Here is a 20515-nt window from a genome sequence, read left to right as displayed (position 1 = left end):
TGAAATTCCTTCGCAGGCCATTAACATCTCATGACTTATTCAGAAGGGGCTGGGAATCTGTCACAGCCGTTAATGAGAAGTGCGGTGTACCTACACCCCGCTTTCTCGATAGCAGCTAATACCAGCGCTTGTGCACAGCCCGCCTAGAATGCATTCATTAACGTAAACAATGCAGTTTGCTTTGCAGAGAAGAAGATGAGCAGCACATGTAAAATAAACACAGTTTCCATGAATTATTGAGTACTGTCATCAGACACTTTTCAAAAAGTTTCCCCTTTAATATTTCATTTAATCTGCCCCCCAATCCACCCCCACGGGGCCCAAACATTTGCGAAATATCTGCCCGATTAAACGTATCAGTGCAAGTGCTGATTCACAGGACCCCAGGAGTGATTAAATTACGAGGGGTAAAAAGGAGGCGCAAGCAGATTACGTCCCACCTGCGATCACCTGCTCTGGGAAAGTGTGGCAGTGAGCCAGCACGGCCTTCTATGGCTTAAGTCCATTAAAAATACAGACGAGAGCATTTAACTAAGAGGCCACTGCACAAACCCATCCGCCGACACATGAACATGACTAAACTGTGATCATTTTTATATATATTTTTTATGGATTAAAGGAGAGCATAAAATAAATCCAAAAACAAGAAACACGACCAAAAAGCTCCAGTTTCCTTGTGATCTAACTGAACCGTGCGCATTTAGAAAGCGAAGGCTGTGCAGAGAGCAATCATCAGATTTCATTTTGGCCAGAAAAGGGGGACCTCAGAACGGGCCCAAGGGTAACAATTTCCATTACGCGCTTCGGGACGAGAGCAGCAGACATTTAAGGTCAGGGCTCGGCTCATCTTTTCAACACGCCACCCGCTGCACCTCTGCACACCTGAAGGACCCGGTGACCCCGCGGCACTGCGTACAATGGAGCTCTGACAGCCGAATCTCCACTCCATCTGAGCGCCATTCTCTTAAAGCACTATTTATTCACCACGCATCCTTTTAATGCCAGACCTTGGCAAGGGCACATGAAACCTAGCACCTTAATTCCATTAGCTTGATACTCCAATCAGGCACAATAATCTAACTGGAACAGACTCGTTTCTGGTCCCCATGGAAACACCGAGGATTATTTTTCTTGGATCACCGTAAGACTGATTATGTGAACAACATTGATAAATTGATATGAATGTTAATGTTATTGATATAAAAGAGTCTGCGCTAATCTGCGGTAATATTCCTTCAAAGCCGCTGGTGGTGAGTGTCGTGCCTGGAAAACGTTCACAGGTACGATACATTACATTGCATGGCCTGACGTCTTGGCCGCTCAGAGGCTCCGCAACATGGAGTTAATTTATTGTCCCATAAACCCCGGGGACTGACACAAGTTTTGTAATCGCTGACAAGACTGGTGAGGGGTGGAGAAAGGCATGAGAAAGTATTTGCACCTCTTTGTCTGATCCCATGAGACGGACTTAAGAGGGGGGAGCCGAAGGATGAGAGCAAAAAAGCGGATTACACTTATGAAACCGTTGTTGTTGGTGATCAGTTAAAAGTGCTCCTTCTCGATTACATAGACTACCTCTGTCTGAGAGGAAGCCTGCCGGCCTTCCGTCTGACAATGGGGGGCTTTTAAATCCATAAACAGAAAAGCAAAATGTGCATCTCATTGTATCATATAATTACATTTCATGCCACCAGTTCCAAACGCTGTCATTCTATGCACAAAGTGCTCAAATCTAATAATCCATTTGCTGATGGCAGACCATACAGCATCAAGGTCTTGCTGGTCTGTAGATCAGTCTGTAGATTTTCTTCAGGTGGCCTAATTCGGTCCACGTCCCCAATCGTCCTTTCTTGAGATGTGAGAATTCTTTGTTCCAACATCTAACCAACATCTAATTATGCATCTATGAGTTTATAGCCACTCAAAGTATGATCCAGTTGACATAGTGCAAGGAACGTGATTGGATAGCAGTATTAAAATGCCAGGTTTATTTACATATTGCATGAGTTTGAACTTTTCGTTGCTGGAGTCAACGTTAGAGGTTTAATAGCGGAGCTGACTGTGGTGCTGAAAGGGGTGAGGGTTTACTGCCATCCAATCGCATAAATCGAGGCGACATCCCTTTACATTTGTATTTGAATATCTAGACATTTTATTTCTACGTTTCAGTACTGCTTGCTTGAATGATGATCCCAAACACTAATAATTTATATGAAATGGTTCAGTGTTTCTAGCGGTTAAGGAAGCGGCACCGTAATCAGAAGGTTGCCGGTTCGAATATCGAACCGCCAAGGTGCCACTGAGCAAAGCACCGTCCCCACACACTGCTCCCCGGGCGCCTTTCATGGCTGCCCACTGCTCACTAAGGGTGATGGGTTAAATGCAGAGGACAAATTTCATTGTGTCACTGTGTGCTGTGCTGCAGTGTTTTACAATAACCATCACTTCACTTTCACTTTTAATTTTAGTAAAAATGTGGAGGCCTACACTGACTCTCTCTTCCCTCTGTGTTATATAAAGATGTGGATTGAGTAAGAGCTGAGTGAGTAAGAGCACAGCTCTTGGGGGAAGTGAAGAACGGTACAAGTGGAGGAGCCGTGGCCGAGGTGGACAGAGAAGTTGAGGTATGGTGGCTACCACAGAAATGGCAGGAAATTGCAGGCTGATGCAGTGCCTGATACTTTCAGATCTCATACACGCTCTCAATTCCCCAGTATCAGAAAGACTGGTGAGATCACCTTTTCATATGGCAAACACACACACACACACACACACACACACCTCACATCACACCACTTCCTCCATTTTCCTTATGTTAAATTGGCTAGATGTGATGGTCTAAAAATTATCTTTTTTATCCTCTCCATATTGTGTAACAGAACACATGCAATAATAAAACTGAGTAAAATATTGCAAACATTGGTCGGATTGTCCAGTTCTTTGTTCAGTCAGTTTAGTGGGGCTACAGTTGGGGGAAAAAAATTGGCAGCCACCAATGGTGCAAGTTGTCCAAATTAACAAAGATGAGAGAGGTCTAGAATTTTAGCATAGGTACACCTCAACTGTGAGAGACAGGATGTCTTATATTATATGGTATGGTCTTTTGACAATTTATTTGTATATGTTGCAGAAAATAAGTATTTAGTACAATTAACTACAATTAACTACATGCAAGAATTCTGTCCCTCACAGGCCTGTTACTTCTTTAAAAAGCTCCTCTATCCTTCACTCGTTACCTATATTAATGGCGCCTGTTTGAACAGGTTTTCATTATAAAAGACACCTGACCACACCTTCAAACAGTCAGACTCCAACGTCCACCATGGCCAAGACCACAGAGCTGTATGAAGAAACCAGGGACAAGATGGGCTCATCCCACTCTTGTGCAAGTGTACAATCTACAATAGGCAAGTGGTTTCGTGAGAAGAGATCAACTGTTGGAGCAATTAATAGAAAATGGAATCACAAAAAAATCTCCCTCGACCTGGGACTCATGCAAGATCTCACCTAGTAGGGTAAAAATGATCTTATGTAGAGGAAACAGCCCAGAACAGGGGAACTTGTCAGTGACCTGAAGGGAGCTGGGACAACAGTAACAAAGGTTATTATTAATTTTAACACACTACATTGCCATGGATTAAATTTCTGCAGCGCTCCAAAAGTCCCCCTTCTTAAACCAGCACATGTCCAGGCCCATCTAAAGTTTATCATAGACCATCTGGACAATCCAGCATAGGAATGGGAGAATGTCAAAATAGAACTCATGTTTGTTGAGTTGCATCACAAGAACACCAGACCCAATGTGAAGCATTTGGGTGAAAAAATTATGCTTTGGGGCTGCTTTTTTGCAAAAGGGTTGACTGATTCGTACTGAGGAAAAGATGAGTGGGACCATGTATCGTGAGATTTTGGGCAAAAACCTCCTTCCATCAGTAAAAGATGAAGATGAAACTTGACTGGACAATGATAGAAACATTGGACCTATGTCATTGCCAACCAAGGTTACATTACAAAGTACTGATGTCAACTTTTGTTGTTGACCAAATACTTATTTTCTGCACCATTATACAAATATTTCTGGGGCAGTAGTGGCCCAGCGGTTAAGGAAGCAGGCTGCACTACACACACTGCTCATGGCTGCCCACTGCTCACCAAGGTTAACAGCAGAGGACACATTTTGCTGTGTCACAGTGACAATCACTTTCACTTCACTTTCAAATAAATTCTTTAAAAATCATACAATGTGGTTCTCTTGATTTTTTAATAAGTGTGCCTATTATGAAAATTCCAGAGCTCTCTCATCTTTTTGAGTGGGACAACTTGTACCATCGGTGGCTGGGAATGAATATTTAAATACCAACGTATAAATGTTAGGCTTTAGTTGGCCCTTTCTGGGTGACATGCCATCAACAGATCAGTAAAATATCCATTTATCACATGAGCATAATCGGAAGCTTCAATAACCTAAAATGTAGTTGTGGTGGAGATAAAGTTTAGAATCTGTTGCCTTCATCCTGAACCAGCACGTTTTTTTGGGGGGTTTTTTTGGGGAGGGGGGGGGGGGTGCTGGAACAATGGCTTGAGAGGAAAACCACGCCCATTTGTAGGGGAGGGAGGGGAGGGGGGGGGGGTCGACGTTGCTACAAGAGTCGCGCGCCACCGTTTCACGCCTATACACGCAGCAGCACGCGACAGGCGCGTGGGAGCCTCGCGGAGTCCGGACGCGACGTGGCGGCTCTTTAACCCTGAAGCGGGGACTCGGAGGAGCCGGGCTCTGCGTGTTACTGTCGTTTTTACGTCGTGATCCGAGAGTTTCTTTTCTTTCTTTCTTTCTTTCTTTTTTTTAGGCAATTTTCCGAGTGAGGTTTGAGAATCGGGGATCTCGTGTTTTATTATTCGTGTTGTTTTCACGGGTGAGCGTGAGAATGTAGGTGTTCTCGTGGTTTAGTAAATGAATAAACGTGTAAGGGTTAACGCCGGAGTTCGGGCTGCGGTTCGAGGGGCGGGACAGACCCCCCTCGACGCCGGGCCGGGAGCGCGCGGCCAACCGGGACACTTTTTCCTGCGCCTTCCCCCCGGAGATGGAAAACACGCACGACAAATGTCGCTTTGCACGCTTTCCGCACCGCCCGCGACTCGACTGTAAACTTTCTAGGCGGCGTTGCGGCTCGTCCCCATTTCCAAGTAAAACGCACCCCGAAGAAACCCGAGCGGACGCAGGCGCGCGCGCGCGCGCGCGACCGGGTCGGTCAGCTGAGAGCGCGCGCCGACGGACTGCCCCCGTCGCCATGGCAGCCGCCCGAGCGGCGCCGCGCGGACCGGGCCGGAGGGCCGCGGTGACGTCACGCCGCCGGCGCCAGAGAGTCTGCGAGGAGCGCGGGCCGTTCGGCGCCAATTCATCACCTGTCGGGGGACCGGGGATCGGTCGGGGTGTCACGCGAAATGCACGCAGCTGTTAGAACAAATAATAATAATAATAATAATAATAATAATAATAAAAGAGGGGGTGCGTGGAGGGCTGGCCCCGTCCGCCCGCGCCGAAACCCGAGCCCCCACGGCAGTGGTGGAATGCGGCGGATCGATCGTGTGCGAGTATTTACACCGATGCGCGCGCGCACACACACACACACACACACACACACATATACAAATAAATATATAATTAGTTGCATCAACATTCCTCAGATGTCATCAGTGTCCCCAATACGAGCAATCGAAGTCCTGCTTTAGCAGCCCCGACCCCACACACACAAACGTGCAGACATTTAGCCCACCCCAAGTAAAGAATTCCACGGCAGTCATATTATTACAAACCGATGTGCGTAAATGTACGAAAGTTGTCCGTTAACTTCAGTGTTTGAATAATTAATTGTATAATTGGGTCTAATTCTCAGTGTCGGTGAAAACGAGGGCCGCCAGCAAGCGCGCTCCCCGTTAAGAAAGGCGGAAGGTCGGGGCGGGGCCCCAGCCCGGGCGGCGGGCCAATGGCCCGGCGGAAGCGCGGTGACGGACGTCGCCGGCTGACCAATCAGCGGAGAGCGGCCCCGCGCGTGGCCCGCCCCGCCCCGGCGCCTATTTAAGCGGCGATGACAGCTGGTTAATCCAGTGCGTCTCCCTCAAGCCCCGTCGGTCGCGGAGTAAGAAAGCGAAGCGGCTTCCCCTCCACGCAGTCGGCGCGTCGGCAACCATGAAAGCTATAAGCCCGGTGCGCTCCTTCCGGAAAAGCGGCGCCGGCCTGGGCGAACACGCCCTCGGAATCTCGCGGAGCAAGACCCCCGCGGACGACCCGCTGAGCCTGCTGTACAACATGAACGACTGCTACTCCAAGCTGAAGGAGCTGGTGCCCAGCATCCCGCAGAACCGGAGCGTCAGCAAGATGGAAATCCTGCAGCACGTCATCGACTACATCCTGGACCTGCAGATCGCGCTGGACTCCAACTCCGGAGCCGCCGCGTCCGCGTCCCAGTCCGCCGCCCTGCACCACCCGCGCGGCGGAGCGGCGACGTCCCGGAGCCCCCTGAGCGCCCTCAACACAGACATCAGCATCCTGTCACTACAGGTGAGCGACGCTCCCGAACTGCTGCGCGTCACGTCCGACTGTTCGTAAAACCCCCCAAAAAATTCGCATCTGTTGTCGGACATTTGTGATCATTTTTTTTTTTTTTTTTAACGAGACTAATGATCTGTACGTTTGTCACGTTTGTCACCCCGCAGTCTCCGGAGCTGCCGTCAGACCTGGTCTCAGATGACAGCAGGACGCTGTACCGCTGAGAAAAAAAAAAAAAAAAAGGTAAATACGGACCGGTTTCTGATTTTTTTTAATATTATTAATAGGTTCGGCCGGGGCGTGTTCGCCCGCGCGGTCGGACATCTGGAGCGCAGGGCCGCCCGCTGCTTCGCTGTCTTGGTTCGGCGTTTAAAAAAAAAAAAAAAAAAACTGCGGCTTCCTCCCTGGCGCCAGTCTGTCCCGATCGCATTTTCTCATCGCGCCCCTCTCTCAATCTCTTGCAGGTGTTTGGTTAAGGACAAAGACACACAGGACCTGGGAACTGACCCCCCCCCCCCCCCCCACCCATACACACACACACACACACACACACACACACAGCGTCCTAAACCAGGCCTGGAATTCCTCTTTTTAATTTTTTTTTTTTTTTTTTTTTTTTAAGACTCTGCATAAAAGGACAATCTCTGTGATGTGTTTATGATTTGGGACAGTTCGTTATTTATCTGTAGACTCTGCTCGGTGCCGTCTTCAGATGGAAGAAGCACTATATTCCCGACACTGGGAGAGGAGGAGGAGGAGGAGGAGGAAGAATGTTGTCACAAGGATCCCGGTTTTCCTTGCGAGAAGAAGTGCGCGTTTTATTTGTATTTTCTCTGGAAAGGTGGAGCGTGAATAGGGGACAACGCGGTCCGTCGCTGTATAAAGTTTTGGTGTGTCGTCGTTTTATTTTTTTTATTTTTTTTTGGCACAGTGAAGGACTGGACAGGACTCTGTATAAAAGGAAACAAAAAAAAAAAAAAAAAACCAACTTGTGAACTCCCGTCGAGGGAGTTTTATCTTGTATAGTTGCGGAAACGGCCCGTTTCTGCAAAAGTGTAACGCTGTACTTAATTATGCTGAAACTTTTTATAAAAGTAATATTGTAAATTGTACCTTTTTTATACAAAATGATAATAAATCAAATGCTTTATTTGATCACGCCGTCTGTGTTAAAAAAAAAAAAAAAAAAAAACGCCGCGTTTCGGTATTTTTCTCGCGGGGTGACTACGCTGACCACTGCGTGGAGTGGGAGTGGGGGTCTTGCGGCGCAGGTAAGCGTCACGCCTGCGTCACCACGTGACCAACAGGTGCGCAGGACTGGGTCCCCCCCCCCCCAAAAAAAAAAAAAAGAGAGAGAGACTCGGTGTGGTGGAATTTGACGACCCCGCTGCTGACCTCCCCCTCCCGGTCACACGCGTGATCTGATAAGGAGCCTGTAACTTATTAACGTGTTTTTCACCGATTATTTAAATCGTTAAATGATGACTACTGAACCATAGAGAGGAAAAAAAATAATTATTTCAAAATGTCTAATGGGGAAAAAATTATTGTAGGTCCTATGGCTGTATGTACTGTGTCATGTTGATGCATTTATTATAAGTGCATTATTTCTCTTCATCTGCACAACTCCTTGTTCCCTCTTGTACAACAGTAAACTGTTTGCTCTCGCTCTCGTCATTGGGCGTTAGAATGTTATGAGTTTTGCGCCACCTTGCGGCCGTCAGTGGACGGCGTCAACGGTCCAACCTCCAACTTGGAACAGTACACATAAAAAAATAAATCAGGAGGTCTGAAGGGTACCAGGTTTTTATTAATTTATAAAGTACTACAGCACACGCACCCAGGAGCACAAAACCCCACTGACACTTTTTTTTTTTCTTTTTAATATATAATTTACTTTAACATCATCAACTCACTTTTAACATGATACAACATCAAAATGTTCAGGAATTACCAGTTCCAACACAACACCGATGACTACTCTACTACTCATTTATCCAACTCGTTACCGGAAATGTTACAATGTTGCTACTCTTTTTCTTTTATTGGGACTAATACGTTTCACGCTTTTGAGATACAAAGTCGTTCAGAGCACACAAAACTTAACAGTTCACCCAACTAACTAGCCAACCAACTAACTAGGACCACAGACACTACTTGTCATTTTTTAAGTAGCAAGTTTTCGTAATTTTATTGCAATATTTTTTACTAGAGGATCAACTAATTGACTGGGGAGGTGAAAGGCTTAGTTTTTGATCATGGTTCACTAGCTCAAGCTTCTTTTGATCACACATCCTCTCACATGACCTAGATGTTTACGTCTCCTGAAGGACACAGGAGATTTAAAGGACGCTCTCTCGCTCCTCATCCAGCGAGGTGACGATGACAGGGCCGGCAGGGACGTCACGGGGTGGGCTGCTCTTCAGGTGGATCCCATGCAGGTTCTGGTTGTGCAGGAGAATGGTGTTGGTGCTGGAGCCGGGGCTGATGATGATCTGGGGGCTGTGGGTGGTCTCCTCGCTCTGACTGTCGTCGTCGTTGTTGTTGTTGAGGGCGTTGCGGCTGGCCGTGCGGTTCAGGTTGCTCACTGTGTTGGCCGGCCAGTTCTCCTCAGGGCTGCTGGCCAGCAGGCTGCCCTCTGATGGAGCCTCGGAGCAGATGGACATGCGGACCACGGCCGGATCCTGCAGGCCGCTCATGGTCCTGGGAAGGCTCCTCGTCTTCACCACGCCCTCTAGGTCCAGGTCTATCAGATTAACCTTCTCTGGCTCCGCCTTCATTGCTTCAGGTTCCATGTCCTGCAGGGAGTGGTTGGACGAGCTGTCGCTGGACCTCACCCCTGAGTCGGACGACTCTTTCTTGTCCAGCAGGATCTCGGAGAGGTACTCTTTCCTCTTGGCCAGGAGCCCAATACGTTCTTCTGCCTTGGATTCCGGCACCAGTACCTGTCTAAGGAGTGGGGTGCTGTCAGACTCCTCAGCCCCAGACTCATCCTCATCACTGGGCACTTTGTGGTAGCGTGGCCCCGGGCCCTTCATCTTATGGCACAGCAGGGCCTTGGTGGAGATGGTGAGGTCTGGCTTCTCATCATCCTCAGTGATCGGGTCAAGAGCCGCAACGTCCGCCGCTTTGCTCCTGCTCTTGATGAAGGTCTTGTGGCCCTCCTGCTCCGGCTCCCTCGCCTTCTCCTCGGAGGCGGGCCTGTCCACTGCGCCGCCTGGGCCCTCCAGCTGGGCCATGTGGGAGATGTACTCCTGGTAGGCGCTGTGGTACTCCGCCTGCTGCTTGTCGGTCAGCTTGCAGATGTCGTTGGACGACTCCTGCGAGTTCAGGCTGGACATGCTGAGGGTCCTGTGCCTGCTGACCTAACGTCACAGTCATAAAAAAAAATTAAAAATTACACGGCGACACACTATACAGACAAACAACTCTACTTAACTGTATCCCGCTGGACAAATCGCCAGATCAGAATAGCCCTTCTAACACGGGTGTGAAGATATATGTGTATGTGTCAGTGTACTGCAGGTGTCATGACGCTTTCTCGAAGTGAGAAGAAATAGCCGTCCAATGTAACTGTGGGGCCCTCTGATACACTCTGGCCTCGCACACTGTGGGTGTCAGGTCAGCTATTCACTTCCTCTACTCTGGGATGTCGAAAAATGCTGCGTTTCACCCCCTGAAACCACAAACTATTTTTGCTGCCGCCGAAAACACAGAAGTTGGGCGTGCACACTCGGTTGCTTGCTTGCTCGCGATGGCCACTCAGAAACAGTGAAAGTCACAGTGCCGGTGAGCAGGCCCGTGCACACAGTTTTATTTATTTAATTTTTTTTTAATGCATTAAAATGCATGTGTGTGTATTTTATTCATTCATTCAAACCAACAGTTTTATTAGGCTGTATCTTAAAGCTAATCGGTATGATTATCATGTTGTTTTTGCAAATTTACTCACACATTACTGACATCCAAACTAATGACCAAATTCACAGACTGTGGGATAATAGTGGCTTATTGCTTATGTTTGCATGACTGTATTGAAAAATGTAAATTTCACATTAGTTGGGGAAAAGACAAGGCTAAAGGACAAACACCAATGTTACCAGGCTGTCACCAAAAACAGTGACGTCAAATAAGGCTGAAAGAGAGACAGAATTCTTAATAAATAAATAAATAAACACAAATGTCAGGCAATATAGAGGCTATTCACTGGCAATTGGCCAAATTAAAAGCGCACTTTTTAGGCACCACCTTGGGCCAAATCTGTGCAAGTGCGCACCTACGAGTGCACGAGTGAATATGCAAGTGTATAAAGGTGGTGTTTTTGCACGGGTTACGTACCGCCCAGTGGGGGTTGCTGTGTCGCTGGGGCTCATCCAGGCCCACGTTGCTCAGCTCCTCAAAGCTCAGGTTCAGGCTGTACCTGATGCCTCCTTCGGGATTGAGGGTGCCATCCTGCTGGGCACCAGATCGCCTGTGGGTGTCCGTCTGAACCCCTCCTACGCTGCTTTCCAGCTCGCTACCTGCCCGGGAATCTTCACTGAGCAACTGACTCTCTAACTGTCTCTGCTCCATTACCTATAGGACAGATGCCCAACAAAAGCATGCGAAAAACTCAGTTTTTTTTTCTCAAGATGGAACAAGAAGACATGCATGCTGCCAAAAGGTCCAGAGCATCATAAAAATAGAGTTTGGCCAATGGCCGCAGAAACTCGGTGAAAACAACACACACAAGTACTGCCTCATTAGTCCCGCTCAAACCAGATGGACGTGTTTTTCAGCAGGAGGAACGGCTACTTCTCACAAAGTTGAGCTATTCAGATGTTCGACTGGATCCCAAGCCCACACTGACAATAACCTTCCTTCATCCAGACGTCGGCCATCTTGGACCAGATGGCTGGCTGCTTTCTGGCAACACAACATTCGTTTGCAAATGGAAATCGGATCAACACGGCTACATGTGTTACTGATTTCACCCCGAGCTAACTGCCTTCACGGAAAAATATTCAGAGAAAACTTTAGATAATCAAGGGAAAGTTGAAACGAACAAAAAGACTGGGAACAGGAAAATTATGGGAACAGAAGTCCTAATTTAACACCTAACCTAACACACAACGCAAACTACCAGCACCACAAAACTGCTTATAATAAAGGCAAGTGAAAAGAATAAGGGTTCTCACCAATCCTCTGAAGAGCTGCCAATCTCCAAAGTTCATGTTCATCTCCTTCTTGAGTTCATCCATGTTGCACTGAGACAGGACCTTGCCATTAATGTTGGCCTAACATGGAAGCATGATGGAATTAGTCCATTCTGTTATCATTGTGCCAAGTGTCTAGGTGATACAGATGCATAGATAGACAGACTGATTGCATTATCATGGCCTCTACACTAAACATTTAAAGTTTTAAAATATGTAAGTTTACATTATATACACACACACACGTCTTTGATCTTACTTTCTTGATAGTTGTGGTGTACTGGTCCAGCATATCTGGAGCAATTCCTTCTATCTGCCTGATGCGTTCGCACATGGCATCTGTGTTCATGGCACTGAGGAGAACCCACTGACTGCCGGGCATCACAGATCCAGAACCCTGTGCACACCCAGAACGATCAGAATGAAGATGAACAGCCCCTTTTCTCCAACAACAGCCATGTCATTTCGAGCGCATTGCAGCAAAGCAGTGGATACGTTTTTGTTTTTTTTACCCAGTAACGAAACAGAAATAAAGCAAACTGTGACCATGTGTGCAACGGCATCTGTGAGAAACCGGTGATAGAACAAAAGCGCCACATGAAGGATGTAGCGCATCTAAAGTGAGATTCTTGTTTGTTAAGGCTTCATCGGGGATGAAAAAGGTTTCAGTGAAAGGAGATATTTATACACCAGAACAAACAGCTAAACAATGCTGGCAGTGAGGCTGCATGTGCCCCTGCCTGCGCCGGTGCCTCTCACTATGGCAGGCAATTGCCTGACCACAGCACCTGGCCTGCGAGCAGGTCTGCATGACAGATCGACCACACGTAGGTGGCAGAAAGGAGAGAGCGGCTGCGGCCAGCCAGCCTGCCTCTGAGCGCCCCCGTTTTCTGCAGCGCAGATAATCAAGCGGTCAACGCCAGCGCTCTGCACATCAGACGCGACGCCCAGCAGCAGATAAGGGCGGCAGCACCGGTCACCGTCCTTCCAGGATGCTCTCTATCGATACCCCGAGGAAGCAGGCGTCAGCTTCTTAAAACAAAAACACCACATCTGCTGCAGGAAAAAGCAACTCTGTGAAAACAAGACAATCGGGGGGGAATGGTGCATGTCCAACCCAGTATCCTCCACTAAAGTTATAATCTATAAAAAAAAAATACAGTAGAATATTGTTCAAAATGTCATTCGCTCTTGGAATATAATTCAAAAAAGGTTAACCATCCTTTAATGCATGATCATGGCTAATCACACAAATTCCCAATTTTATGTTAATTTATGTATTCATTACAATTTGTATTAACTGTCAATTAACTGTTTACTTAGTATTTATTTACTATTATTAACTATTAAAATGTATGTTATTACATGCATTTATATTTTGTTTTCGCAAAAACAAATCACATTTTTTTCCTATGATATTACATTTTTCAACATGTACTATTAAGTGGTGAAATCTAGAGAGGCTTAAATATTAACCACTTTCTTACAGTCGTGTTCGTAGATCTATTATATTGAAATTCCACAGATCTACACCACGTGTGACGAGTTGGTGGTTTGAGGCATTTTAATTGCTGTCAGTCGTCACTCTCGTTTAAGGACCCAGGCCATTTCATCTTGCAGCCCATTTCCCCATAAAAACGATGCGAGCTAAAAATGACTCACGTTTCTGAGATGGATGGCCAGGTGTTATAAAACGGGCGAGGCTCGATGTAACACAAGAGGGCAGAGCGTATTAACAAGCAGCAATACTGCATTTGCATTTGGGTTCATTACAGAGCCATGTTTCATTATCTCCTTAATTCTTGCTAATACATTTCACACATAGTCAATAAATGCAGGAGCCAAAGGTAATCTATTAAATGCTGTTAACAAACAGTACAGAGCACAAGGAAAGTTCAACAAATGGAAAAAATCAAAAGTCTGAGCAGTGAAAAAGCCACATTCATACCTGTTCTCTACACCATCTATGTTAGACCTGGGTCAACATATGCATTATTTTGCATATGTATTATACATTATTTTTGCATTATACATGACCTCTTGTTATTGTGGCAGTCAGTCCCTCCAGGAATTTGAAATTCAACTGGAACAGGCTAAAAATATTGCAACATGCATTTTTTGGCAACAAACTGAGGAATTTTAGGCCACAACAATGCGCAAATGAAAATGAAATCATAGAAGGATGTGACTGGTATTGCCTTAAGTGCAATTTTTAAGTTTTATGTAATTTACCATTACTGCATGGCTGAAAGAATAGATCATTTGACTGAATGTTTAGAATTCTGAAAAATGTCGGGTACACCAGGACTAATTTTACAGGCCAGTTAAATTTAAAAAGCATTACGTGGTTTTCAATAAAAGCAGCCTTTTAAAATGGACATTTGTCATTTCAGTAACACAGTGAGGAGAAGTGAAAGTGATTAGTTGTCAAATGTGACACCACAGCACAGGCTCTGCAGTTAAGCAGTGTGCAGCCATGACAGGCGCCCGGGGAGCAGTGTGTGGGGACGGTGCTTTGCTCAGTGGCACCTTAGTGCCACCTTGGATTTGAACTGGCAACCTTCCGATTGCAGGTCCGTTTCCTTGCCCGCCAGGCCAACCGCTGCCCCAGATTAAATAGTTTAGCCTTGGTGCACATGTGACCCAGGTCTACATCCTAGAAAGCATACCAGGGTGAGGAAGGCTGCTGCAGAAATAAGTGAAGCAGAGAGACGGAGCCCAGAGGATCTGTACCTGTTTGATGTTGAGAGCCGGAGGCTTTGTATGCTTGGGGAAGACAAAGACAGACAAGGGAAAAAAAAAACATTAGACCACATGTACACTTCATCACAGTGCAGGAAAGGGACAAAACAAGATGTAGGGGGACACAAAACTCAACAGACTCCTTTCAAACATATCCCACGGTTCTTGAGTGTCCACACCTGAAAAGAAGAAATGGGTTTGACCGAGTCGAACACTGAACTCGAACCCGGCCTGAAAGGAAAGCGTGCTCAGGGGGGAAGTGTTACTTGTGCAGCCAGCGCCACGGGCGAAGCTGGCCCAAGTTCTGTTGGGGAACATCGGCAGTGTCTTTCCCACACTGAAAAGCAGAAGTCCGTTCTGAGGAAAAAGGCTAAAGATCCGCACCCCACCCAGACGGCGGGGCGTGAAGGCCCCGGCTGTGATAAGGCGGTAATTACAGCGCGCGGGCAGAGAGCCGGGCGAGAGGAGCCGAGGCACGCAGGGGAGGAAGCCTCTCTTTCTGGAGATAAGAGCCGCTCGGCTACCGCGCTGCACACGGCCCCCGAGCCGCTGATGCTAATCCGTCCGACGGAGAGCAATACAGCCACCTCCATCAGCAGCCAATTACACCCAGTCTACCCCGAGCAGAGAGAGGAGGAAGTGAGAGCTGAAAAAGCAGGAGAGAAAGAGGAAGGGAAGTTGGAGCAGCGGGCCGGAGGAGTCGTAAGGAAACAGGAGGTGGTGAGAGAGCAGATGTGTGCATGTGTGTGTGTGTGTTTGTGTGCATGGGGCAGTAATGAGAAGATATGGTCCAAGATTATGGCGGTGAACAAAACAGATCTGTGGAGTTTATGGCTGAGCGCAGCCTTGCATCTGCACCTTGCGCTGTGGTCTTAAATGAAAACACTAATTTTGAACACTTCCATGCTCAGAAAACATCCCTATTACGTACGTTCTCTAAAAAAAAAAACACAAACACACCAAAACTGTGTGAGCACAAGCAGTGACAAAAAAAAAAAAATCTCTCTTCCACTGTTCATCCCCCCATGTTAAAAATGCAAAAACGCTTATGAAACTCATGCAATGCGCATTGGGTGTATGTTATCGTGTGTGTTGTGCGCAAACACACCCACACCCACACGTGGTTATTAGGGTTACCATGGCCAGGGGTGTAGGGGAGGGGAGGCTCTCTCTGTCGTCCTCTCTGATTACATCCTGATGGGAGTGCAGAATTGAGGTGGTAATGGGGACAAACAGTAGTGAGAACCAGGAGAGAGAGAGAGAGAGAGAGAGAGAGAGAGAGAGAGAGAGAGAGAGAGAGAGAGAGAGAGAGAAAAGAGGCCAGACAAAACAGGAGGAAAGGATGGAGTGAATGGAAGGGTGTGTGTGGAGCACCAGTAGGGCCAGGCGACCGGGGTGATTCTAGTATTAATTTTAATATCAATTCAGTTACACAGCCATTGTACTCATCTGAATATTGAGAACATTGGAATATTGGTATATATATATTGGTATATTGGCAAACCCTATAGGATTTTAGTGTTTAGGCATGCACAGGTTTATTTTGTTTTTATTATGGTTAAAAGTTCTAATTATAATATATTTTTTTTTTTCATTCAGGCCTAAATCGCTGTGAATGGTCCTCTTAACTCTATACTTACAAGTCCACTGGAGTCCATGGAAAAAGAACCTTTAGCTGGTGGGCGTGGTGGGGCATGATGGGTAAAGCCAGGGTATTGCCTTGGCAGGTGATAGACATGATGAGGGAAATATGGCTGGGAGGGAGGGAGGAGAGAGGCAGGAGTCATGGGGATGGAAGGACACCAGGACAGGATCCAGTTGATCGATTCATGTGCATTAAACATCAATCAACATTCTGAAGGGATAAATTATGTGTAAACTGATGGGAATAAGGCCTTGCATCCAGTTGGAGAACATCTGGCCGCAGGAAGTGGAGCGTGAGCAGTTTGGCCGGTGCTCTGCTGACTCACCCGGTTGTAGAACGGGTGCTGTGGGCCCGTCATGCCGCTGAAGTAGCTGCTGTGTGGCTGAGCAGGGAGCGGCCCTGCGGCGGGTAAAGCTCCGGGGAAGGAGCCGGTGGGCGAGCAGGCCCCAGGGTGCTGGCTAAACACAGACGGCCCTCGCACAGGGCCCTCCTGCAGAGGCAGCGTGGGATAGGTCATTCCTCCCATGTGGATCTGCTCCCTGGCATCACGGACGTCTGAGAACAGGGGGATGTAGAGGAGCGTTTCATCTCTGCAGTTTGATTATATCTTGGCCTGGACTATAAAGCCATTCATTTCCACCCACTCACTCCTATTTATAGTCAAACAAATCAGAGCATTTCTGAAACATTTGTATGAGCTCAACGAACTCAAAGAGACATGAGGCGCATCTCATAAGAAATAATATTCCCACACAGCACTTGAGTATTTCAGCCTGGTTCTATGTGCATGATAACCATCGTGGTAAAAATACAGATAGCGGCACACCAGTGCTGGTAGTAGTGTGCTGAAAGGATGATGCATCAACCCATTTAACTGACAAATATATTCCGCACACATGAAAATATTACAATATTATCTATGTTAATTGAAAAAAAAATGTACACCAACACTCAGAAGTTTGGAGCCACCAAATCTGTGGCGGTTACTAAGGTGGTAGTAGCCTAGTGGCTGACACACTCACCTATCAACCAGAAGACCTAGGTTCAAATCCCACTTACTACCATTGTGTCCCTGTAACTACAGGTTATAAGGTGTTCAGGATAAGGGCGTCTTATAACTGCCTTAAATGTAAATGTAATGCAAATGGTTACGAGGACTAAAACGGAGCCATTTTGAAGAATCCATGGCAAGAAACACACATTTAGTATTTTTGTAGCAGGAGAAAGTGTAGCAGACACTGGAGATGCATGTGACAGTGTATTTCTTGGTGCCGGTCCCAAGACTGGGTAAATGGGGAGGGTTGCATCAGAAAGGGCATCAGACAGGAACATTTGTCAAAACATTAAGGGGTTGATCCGTTATGGAGAACCCTTATGTGATCAGCAAAGGCGAGACGGCTTTTTGTTACAAAGTATGTTACTTCATTGTCCTGTGTCTTCAGTATTGCTGTATAATGTAAAAAAAAAAAAATGTATGAAACATAAATGAGTAGATGCCTCCAAACTAGTCGGAAATGTTGTCAACAATACTTGGTTGGGGATGAAGGGTCAAAGATGTACCCTTTAGAATTATGAGTGCACATTTGTTTTTGAATAATGCAATGTTTTATGACAATGCAAGCGTTCACATGAAGAATAAAAGGGGATTGGCATCTCCCTGTAGGATGAAACCGGCTGACCTGTGATTATCTCCCGGAGCTTGGGGTCCAGGTTGACCGTGCAGGGCAGGAACATCTCTACGTCTCTCACAGTGAGGACGGGGGTTCGAGATGACAGGAACACCTCAAAGCTGCGGATATCGCCGTCAATCTCCAGCAGAGGCTCCACATCTTTTGTGGTTGGGATGTCTTTAGAAATTCTGGAAGAAAAAAAAAGCAGCAGCACTCAGGTACACTCGTGACAACATGAATAACCACATGAAAAATAAAAATGGAATGTGAAAGCAGCGTCTTCCCATCTCCACGTCTATAAAAAAAATAAAAGTCCTCTGTGTTCGCTTACGCGGCCGTCAGACGTGCGTAAGAGACAAGCGCATACATTATTCACACATTATCACAGATTACTACTTAAAACCCCCTAAAGTGTCTGATAGCCTATCTATTTGGCTGCAACATTCATACATTTTAAACGAAAAATGAGACACGCTTTCAGATAAATGACTTTCTTTGCCAATTCATCTTTTTATGCGTAGGAGGGCTGCTTTAGATAAATCTGTTTTTTTTTTTTTTTGTTTTTTTTTTAAACCCTGAGTCCTAAGAATACAGCTCCAAATCTCTCAACATCTCTCTACTCTGGGCTATCAAGTGGGAAAACTGGCTGTTTGGTGGAAAGATTTGATTCCGATGTCCTTGCCTCCATCCCCACTATAAATGCACTCCCACCATTTCCCAATGGGATGGGCACTGACACATAAAGCAGCATCTTGGTTCTAGCATTTTCCGTATCGGTACGTTCCACCGCATCATTTCTATAAAATGTTGAGGAAAGTATGGACGTTTCTTCTCAGTTTGTAAGTGACAACTGCAAGTTGATATCATCAGCTGTGACTTTGTCACTATCATATTCTTCCTCTTTTTCTACTTTCTGGTTGTCAAGCTGGTAGTGAAAATGCAGTCTGATCATCTCTCTTCAATCTATAAATAAAGATCTATGCATTATGTTGACAGTGTAAAAGTGTGGCTCCGTATCCAAGAGAATCTATTTTGAAGTGAAACAGCTGCTTGGCAACTTTTTTTTTTTAATCTTTATTGTTCTGTGATTTAATTCATAGTATATGTGCAGTTATGATTTTGCTTTTAAGATGTGAGGGTATAAAAATCCTGGATGCTGTTACACAGGAGTGTATAATAAACCATTATTTTAATAAGTAGGAGGAATAGAAGTAGAGCAGTGAGATGCCGTGTTTTAAGGCAAGGCGACGCATAGACCTGAAAATGCAGAATCTCGGAGCTTTGGATTTTACCCAGGTGTCTTGTTAATGCATTAATAATGATGCCTGGCTACATGTGAAATTTCCAGAGCAGCTTGAATGGCTTTTTTTTTTTCATGCCGCGCAGGCAGCGTGAGAGTGGGCTGGGTGTGAAGCCGCGTGTGAGACCAGCTGTTAGGCCCTGGACAAAGGCCCACAGTGTGCCGGGCCAGGCCCCACTGTCGCCGGGTCAGCGCAGGATGCTGCATTAATAGTCAGCTGACCTTTCACATGCGAAAAATTAGGTGGACATGAGAACTGAAAGGGCACTGTGTGGAAGGGACCTTCACGGGCCAGAGACGAGGAGAGGTGTTCTCCAAAACTCGACAAAAGGTGCAGCTCATGAATGTAAAAGACATCATATTCACACACACACACAGAGAAACAAAACCTTGTGTGGACATTCTGACACTTTTTCTGACTCGATGACATCACTTTATACCCCACTAGGGGAAGGGTCATTGTGAAGTGATTGTGAAATTTGATTTATTTCATGATGTTGACTCCAGTCACGGGGCACGAGTGTCAATTTAACAATTATTGTAATAATGTAAATAAATGACATTATATGGGGAGCGACAGTGTGGGAAACACACAAGTACATCAATTAGGATCTCATCAATAGATGACAATTGTTTTCTGTAAATTCTTGAGCAGTTTCCTCATAATTTGACATGGATTTCTGAAAGAAATAAAGATTTAAATATTTAACTTTATGCATAATCCATGTAGCATATTAGGATTTATGATGTTGAAATAATATAACCAACAAATGATAAGTTTCTGTTTAAATGTTTGAAGGAATATGTGTGCATTGTTGGTGAATGCAGACCACTGGAAAACCAAATGGAAACGTTACTACTACAGTAAAGAAATGTATTCATCAAATTTGTTTTCGCAAACTGCCCGAGATCCTCTCCCCCCACCACCACTAGCGGGGGAAGGTTTCTATTTGGCCTGGCAACATGGCAGCACCCAGCGAAAAACAGGCCCTCGCCACCGTCGTCCAAGGACAACAGAAGACAAACAGAGCCCAACACACGGCGTCGTGGCGCGGCCCTTCCTATGACTGGACATGCTCTGTCCGCATCGTCTGCTGGTCGGCCGTGGGGAAACGTCTGGGGCTCTGAGTCAGACGAGAGGGTTTTTTTTTCCTCCCTTCCGAAGAATGCCAGGCTTCTTCAGATGACCAGAAGTCATGCGTACGCTTCCACGCCTCCAGAGCTGCGAGAGCAGCAAGCGCCGAGCTTCGTAAGTGCGTCTCTCCCCTGTTGCTGAGGCACAAAGAGCACCATTTACGTTGACGGTGGCCAACGGGACTCATCTGCTTCAGCATTTTGAAATACTGGCCCTTTGAGCACGCAAGATCTATTAAAGATCACAAGAGGACAGTGACTTCTGACGGGTAATGGGGCTGA

General features: G+C 46.3%; 2 protein-coding genes across 7 annotated transcripts in view; one reads left to right on the top strand and one right to left on the bottom strand.

The window, feature by feature from the left end:
- The first annotated feature begins 6089 nt into the window (after positions 1–6089).
- id2a (inhibitor of DNA binding 2a) lies at positions 6090–6789 on the top strand. Its single transcript, XM_028992953.1, has 2 exons — positions 6090–6559; positions 6715–6789. The coding sequence occupies exons 1-2, from the start codon at positions 6188–6190 to the stop codon at positions 6769–6771; spliced, it is 429 nt and encodes a 142-aa protein (XP_028848786.1). The 5' UTR covers positions 6090–6187; the 3' UTR covers positions 6772–6789.
- Positions 6790–8337: 1548 nt separating this feature from the next.
- kidins220a (kinase D-interacting substrate 220a) overlaps positions 8338–20515 on the bottom strand; it is a 35958-nt gene continuing 23780 nt past the window's right edge. For 3 of the 6 annotated variants that reach the window (XM_028992886.1, XM_028992869.1, XM_028992877.1), the window contains exons 23-30: positions 17809–17987; positions 16455–16684; positions 16125–16238; positions 14476–14508; positions 12002–12139; positions 11725–11823; positions 10886–11122; positions 8338–9912 (exon numbers count right to left, since the gene is read on the bottom strand). In XM_028992886.1, the coding sequence (XP_028848719.1) occupies positions 8890–9912; positions 10886–11122; positions 11725–11823; positions 12002–12139; positions 14476–14508; positions 16125–16238; positions 16455–16684; positions 17809–17987 (2053 nt within the window). In that variant the 3' untranslated portion in view covers positions 8338–8889. The remainder of the gene's footprint in view (positions 9913–10885; positions 11123–11724; positions 11824–12001; positions 12140–14475; positions 14509–16124; positions 16239–16454; positions 16685–17808; positions 17988–20515) is intronic. The other 3 variants (XM_028992912.1, XM_028992892.1, XM_028992902.1) reach the window with 3 other exon arrangements.

This window comes from Denticeps clupeoides, chromosome 1 (assembly GCF_900700375.1).
Source record: "Denticeps clupeoides chromosome 1, fDenClu1.1, whole genome shotgun sequence".
Classification (NCBI taxonomy): domain Eukaryota; kingdom Metazoa; phylum Chordata; class Actinopteri; order Clupeiformes; family Denticipitidae; genus Denticeps; species Denticeps clupeoides.
The sequence above is the reverse complement of the archived record's forward strand: the minus strand, read 5'-3'. Positions and strand labels throughout refer to the sequence as shown.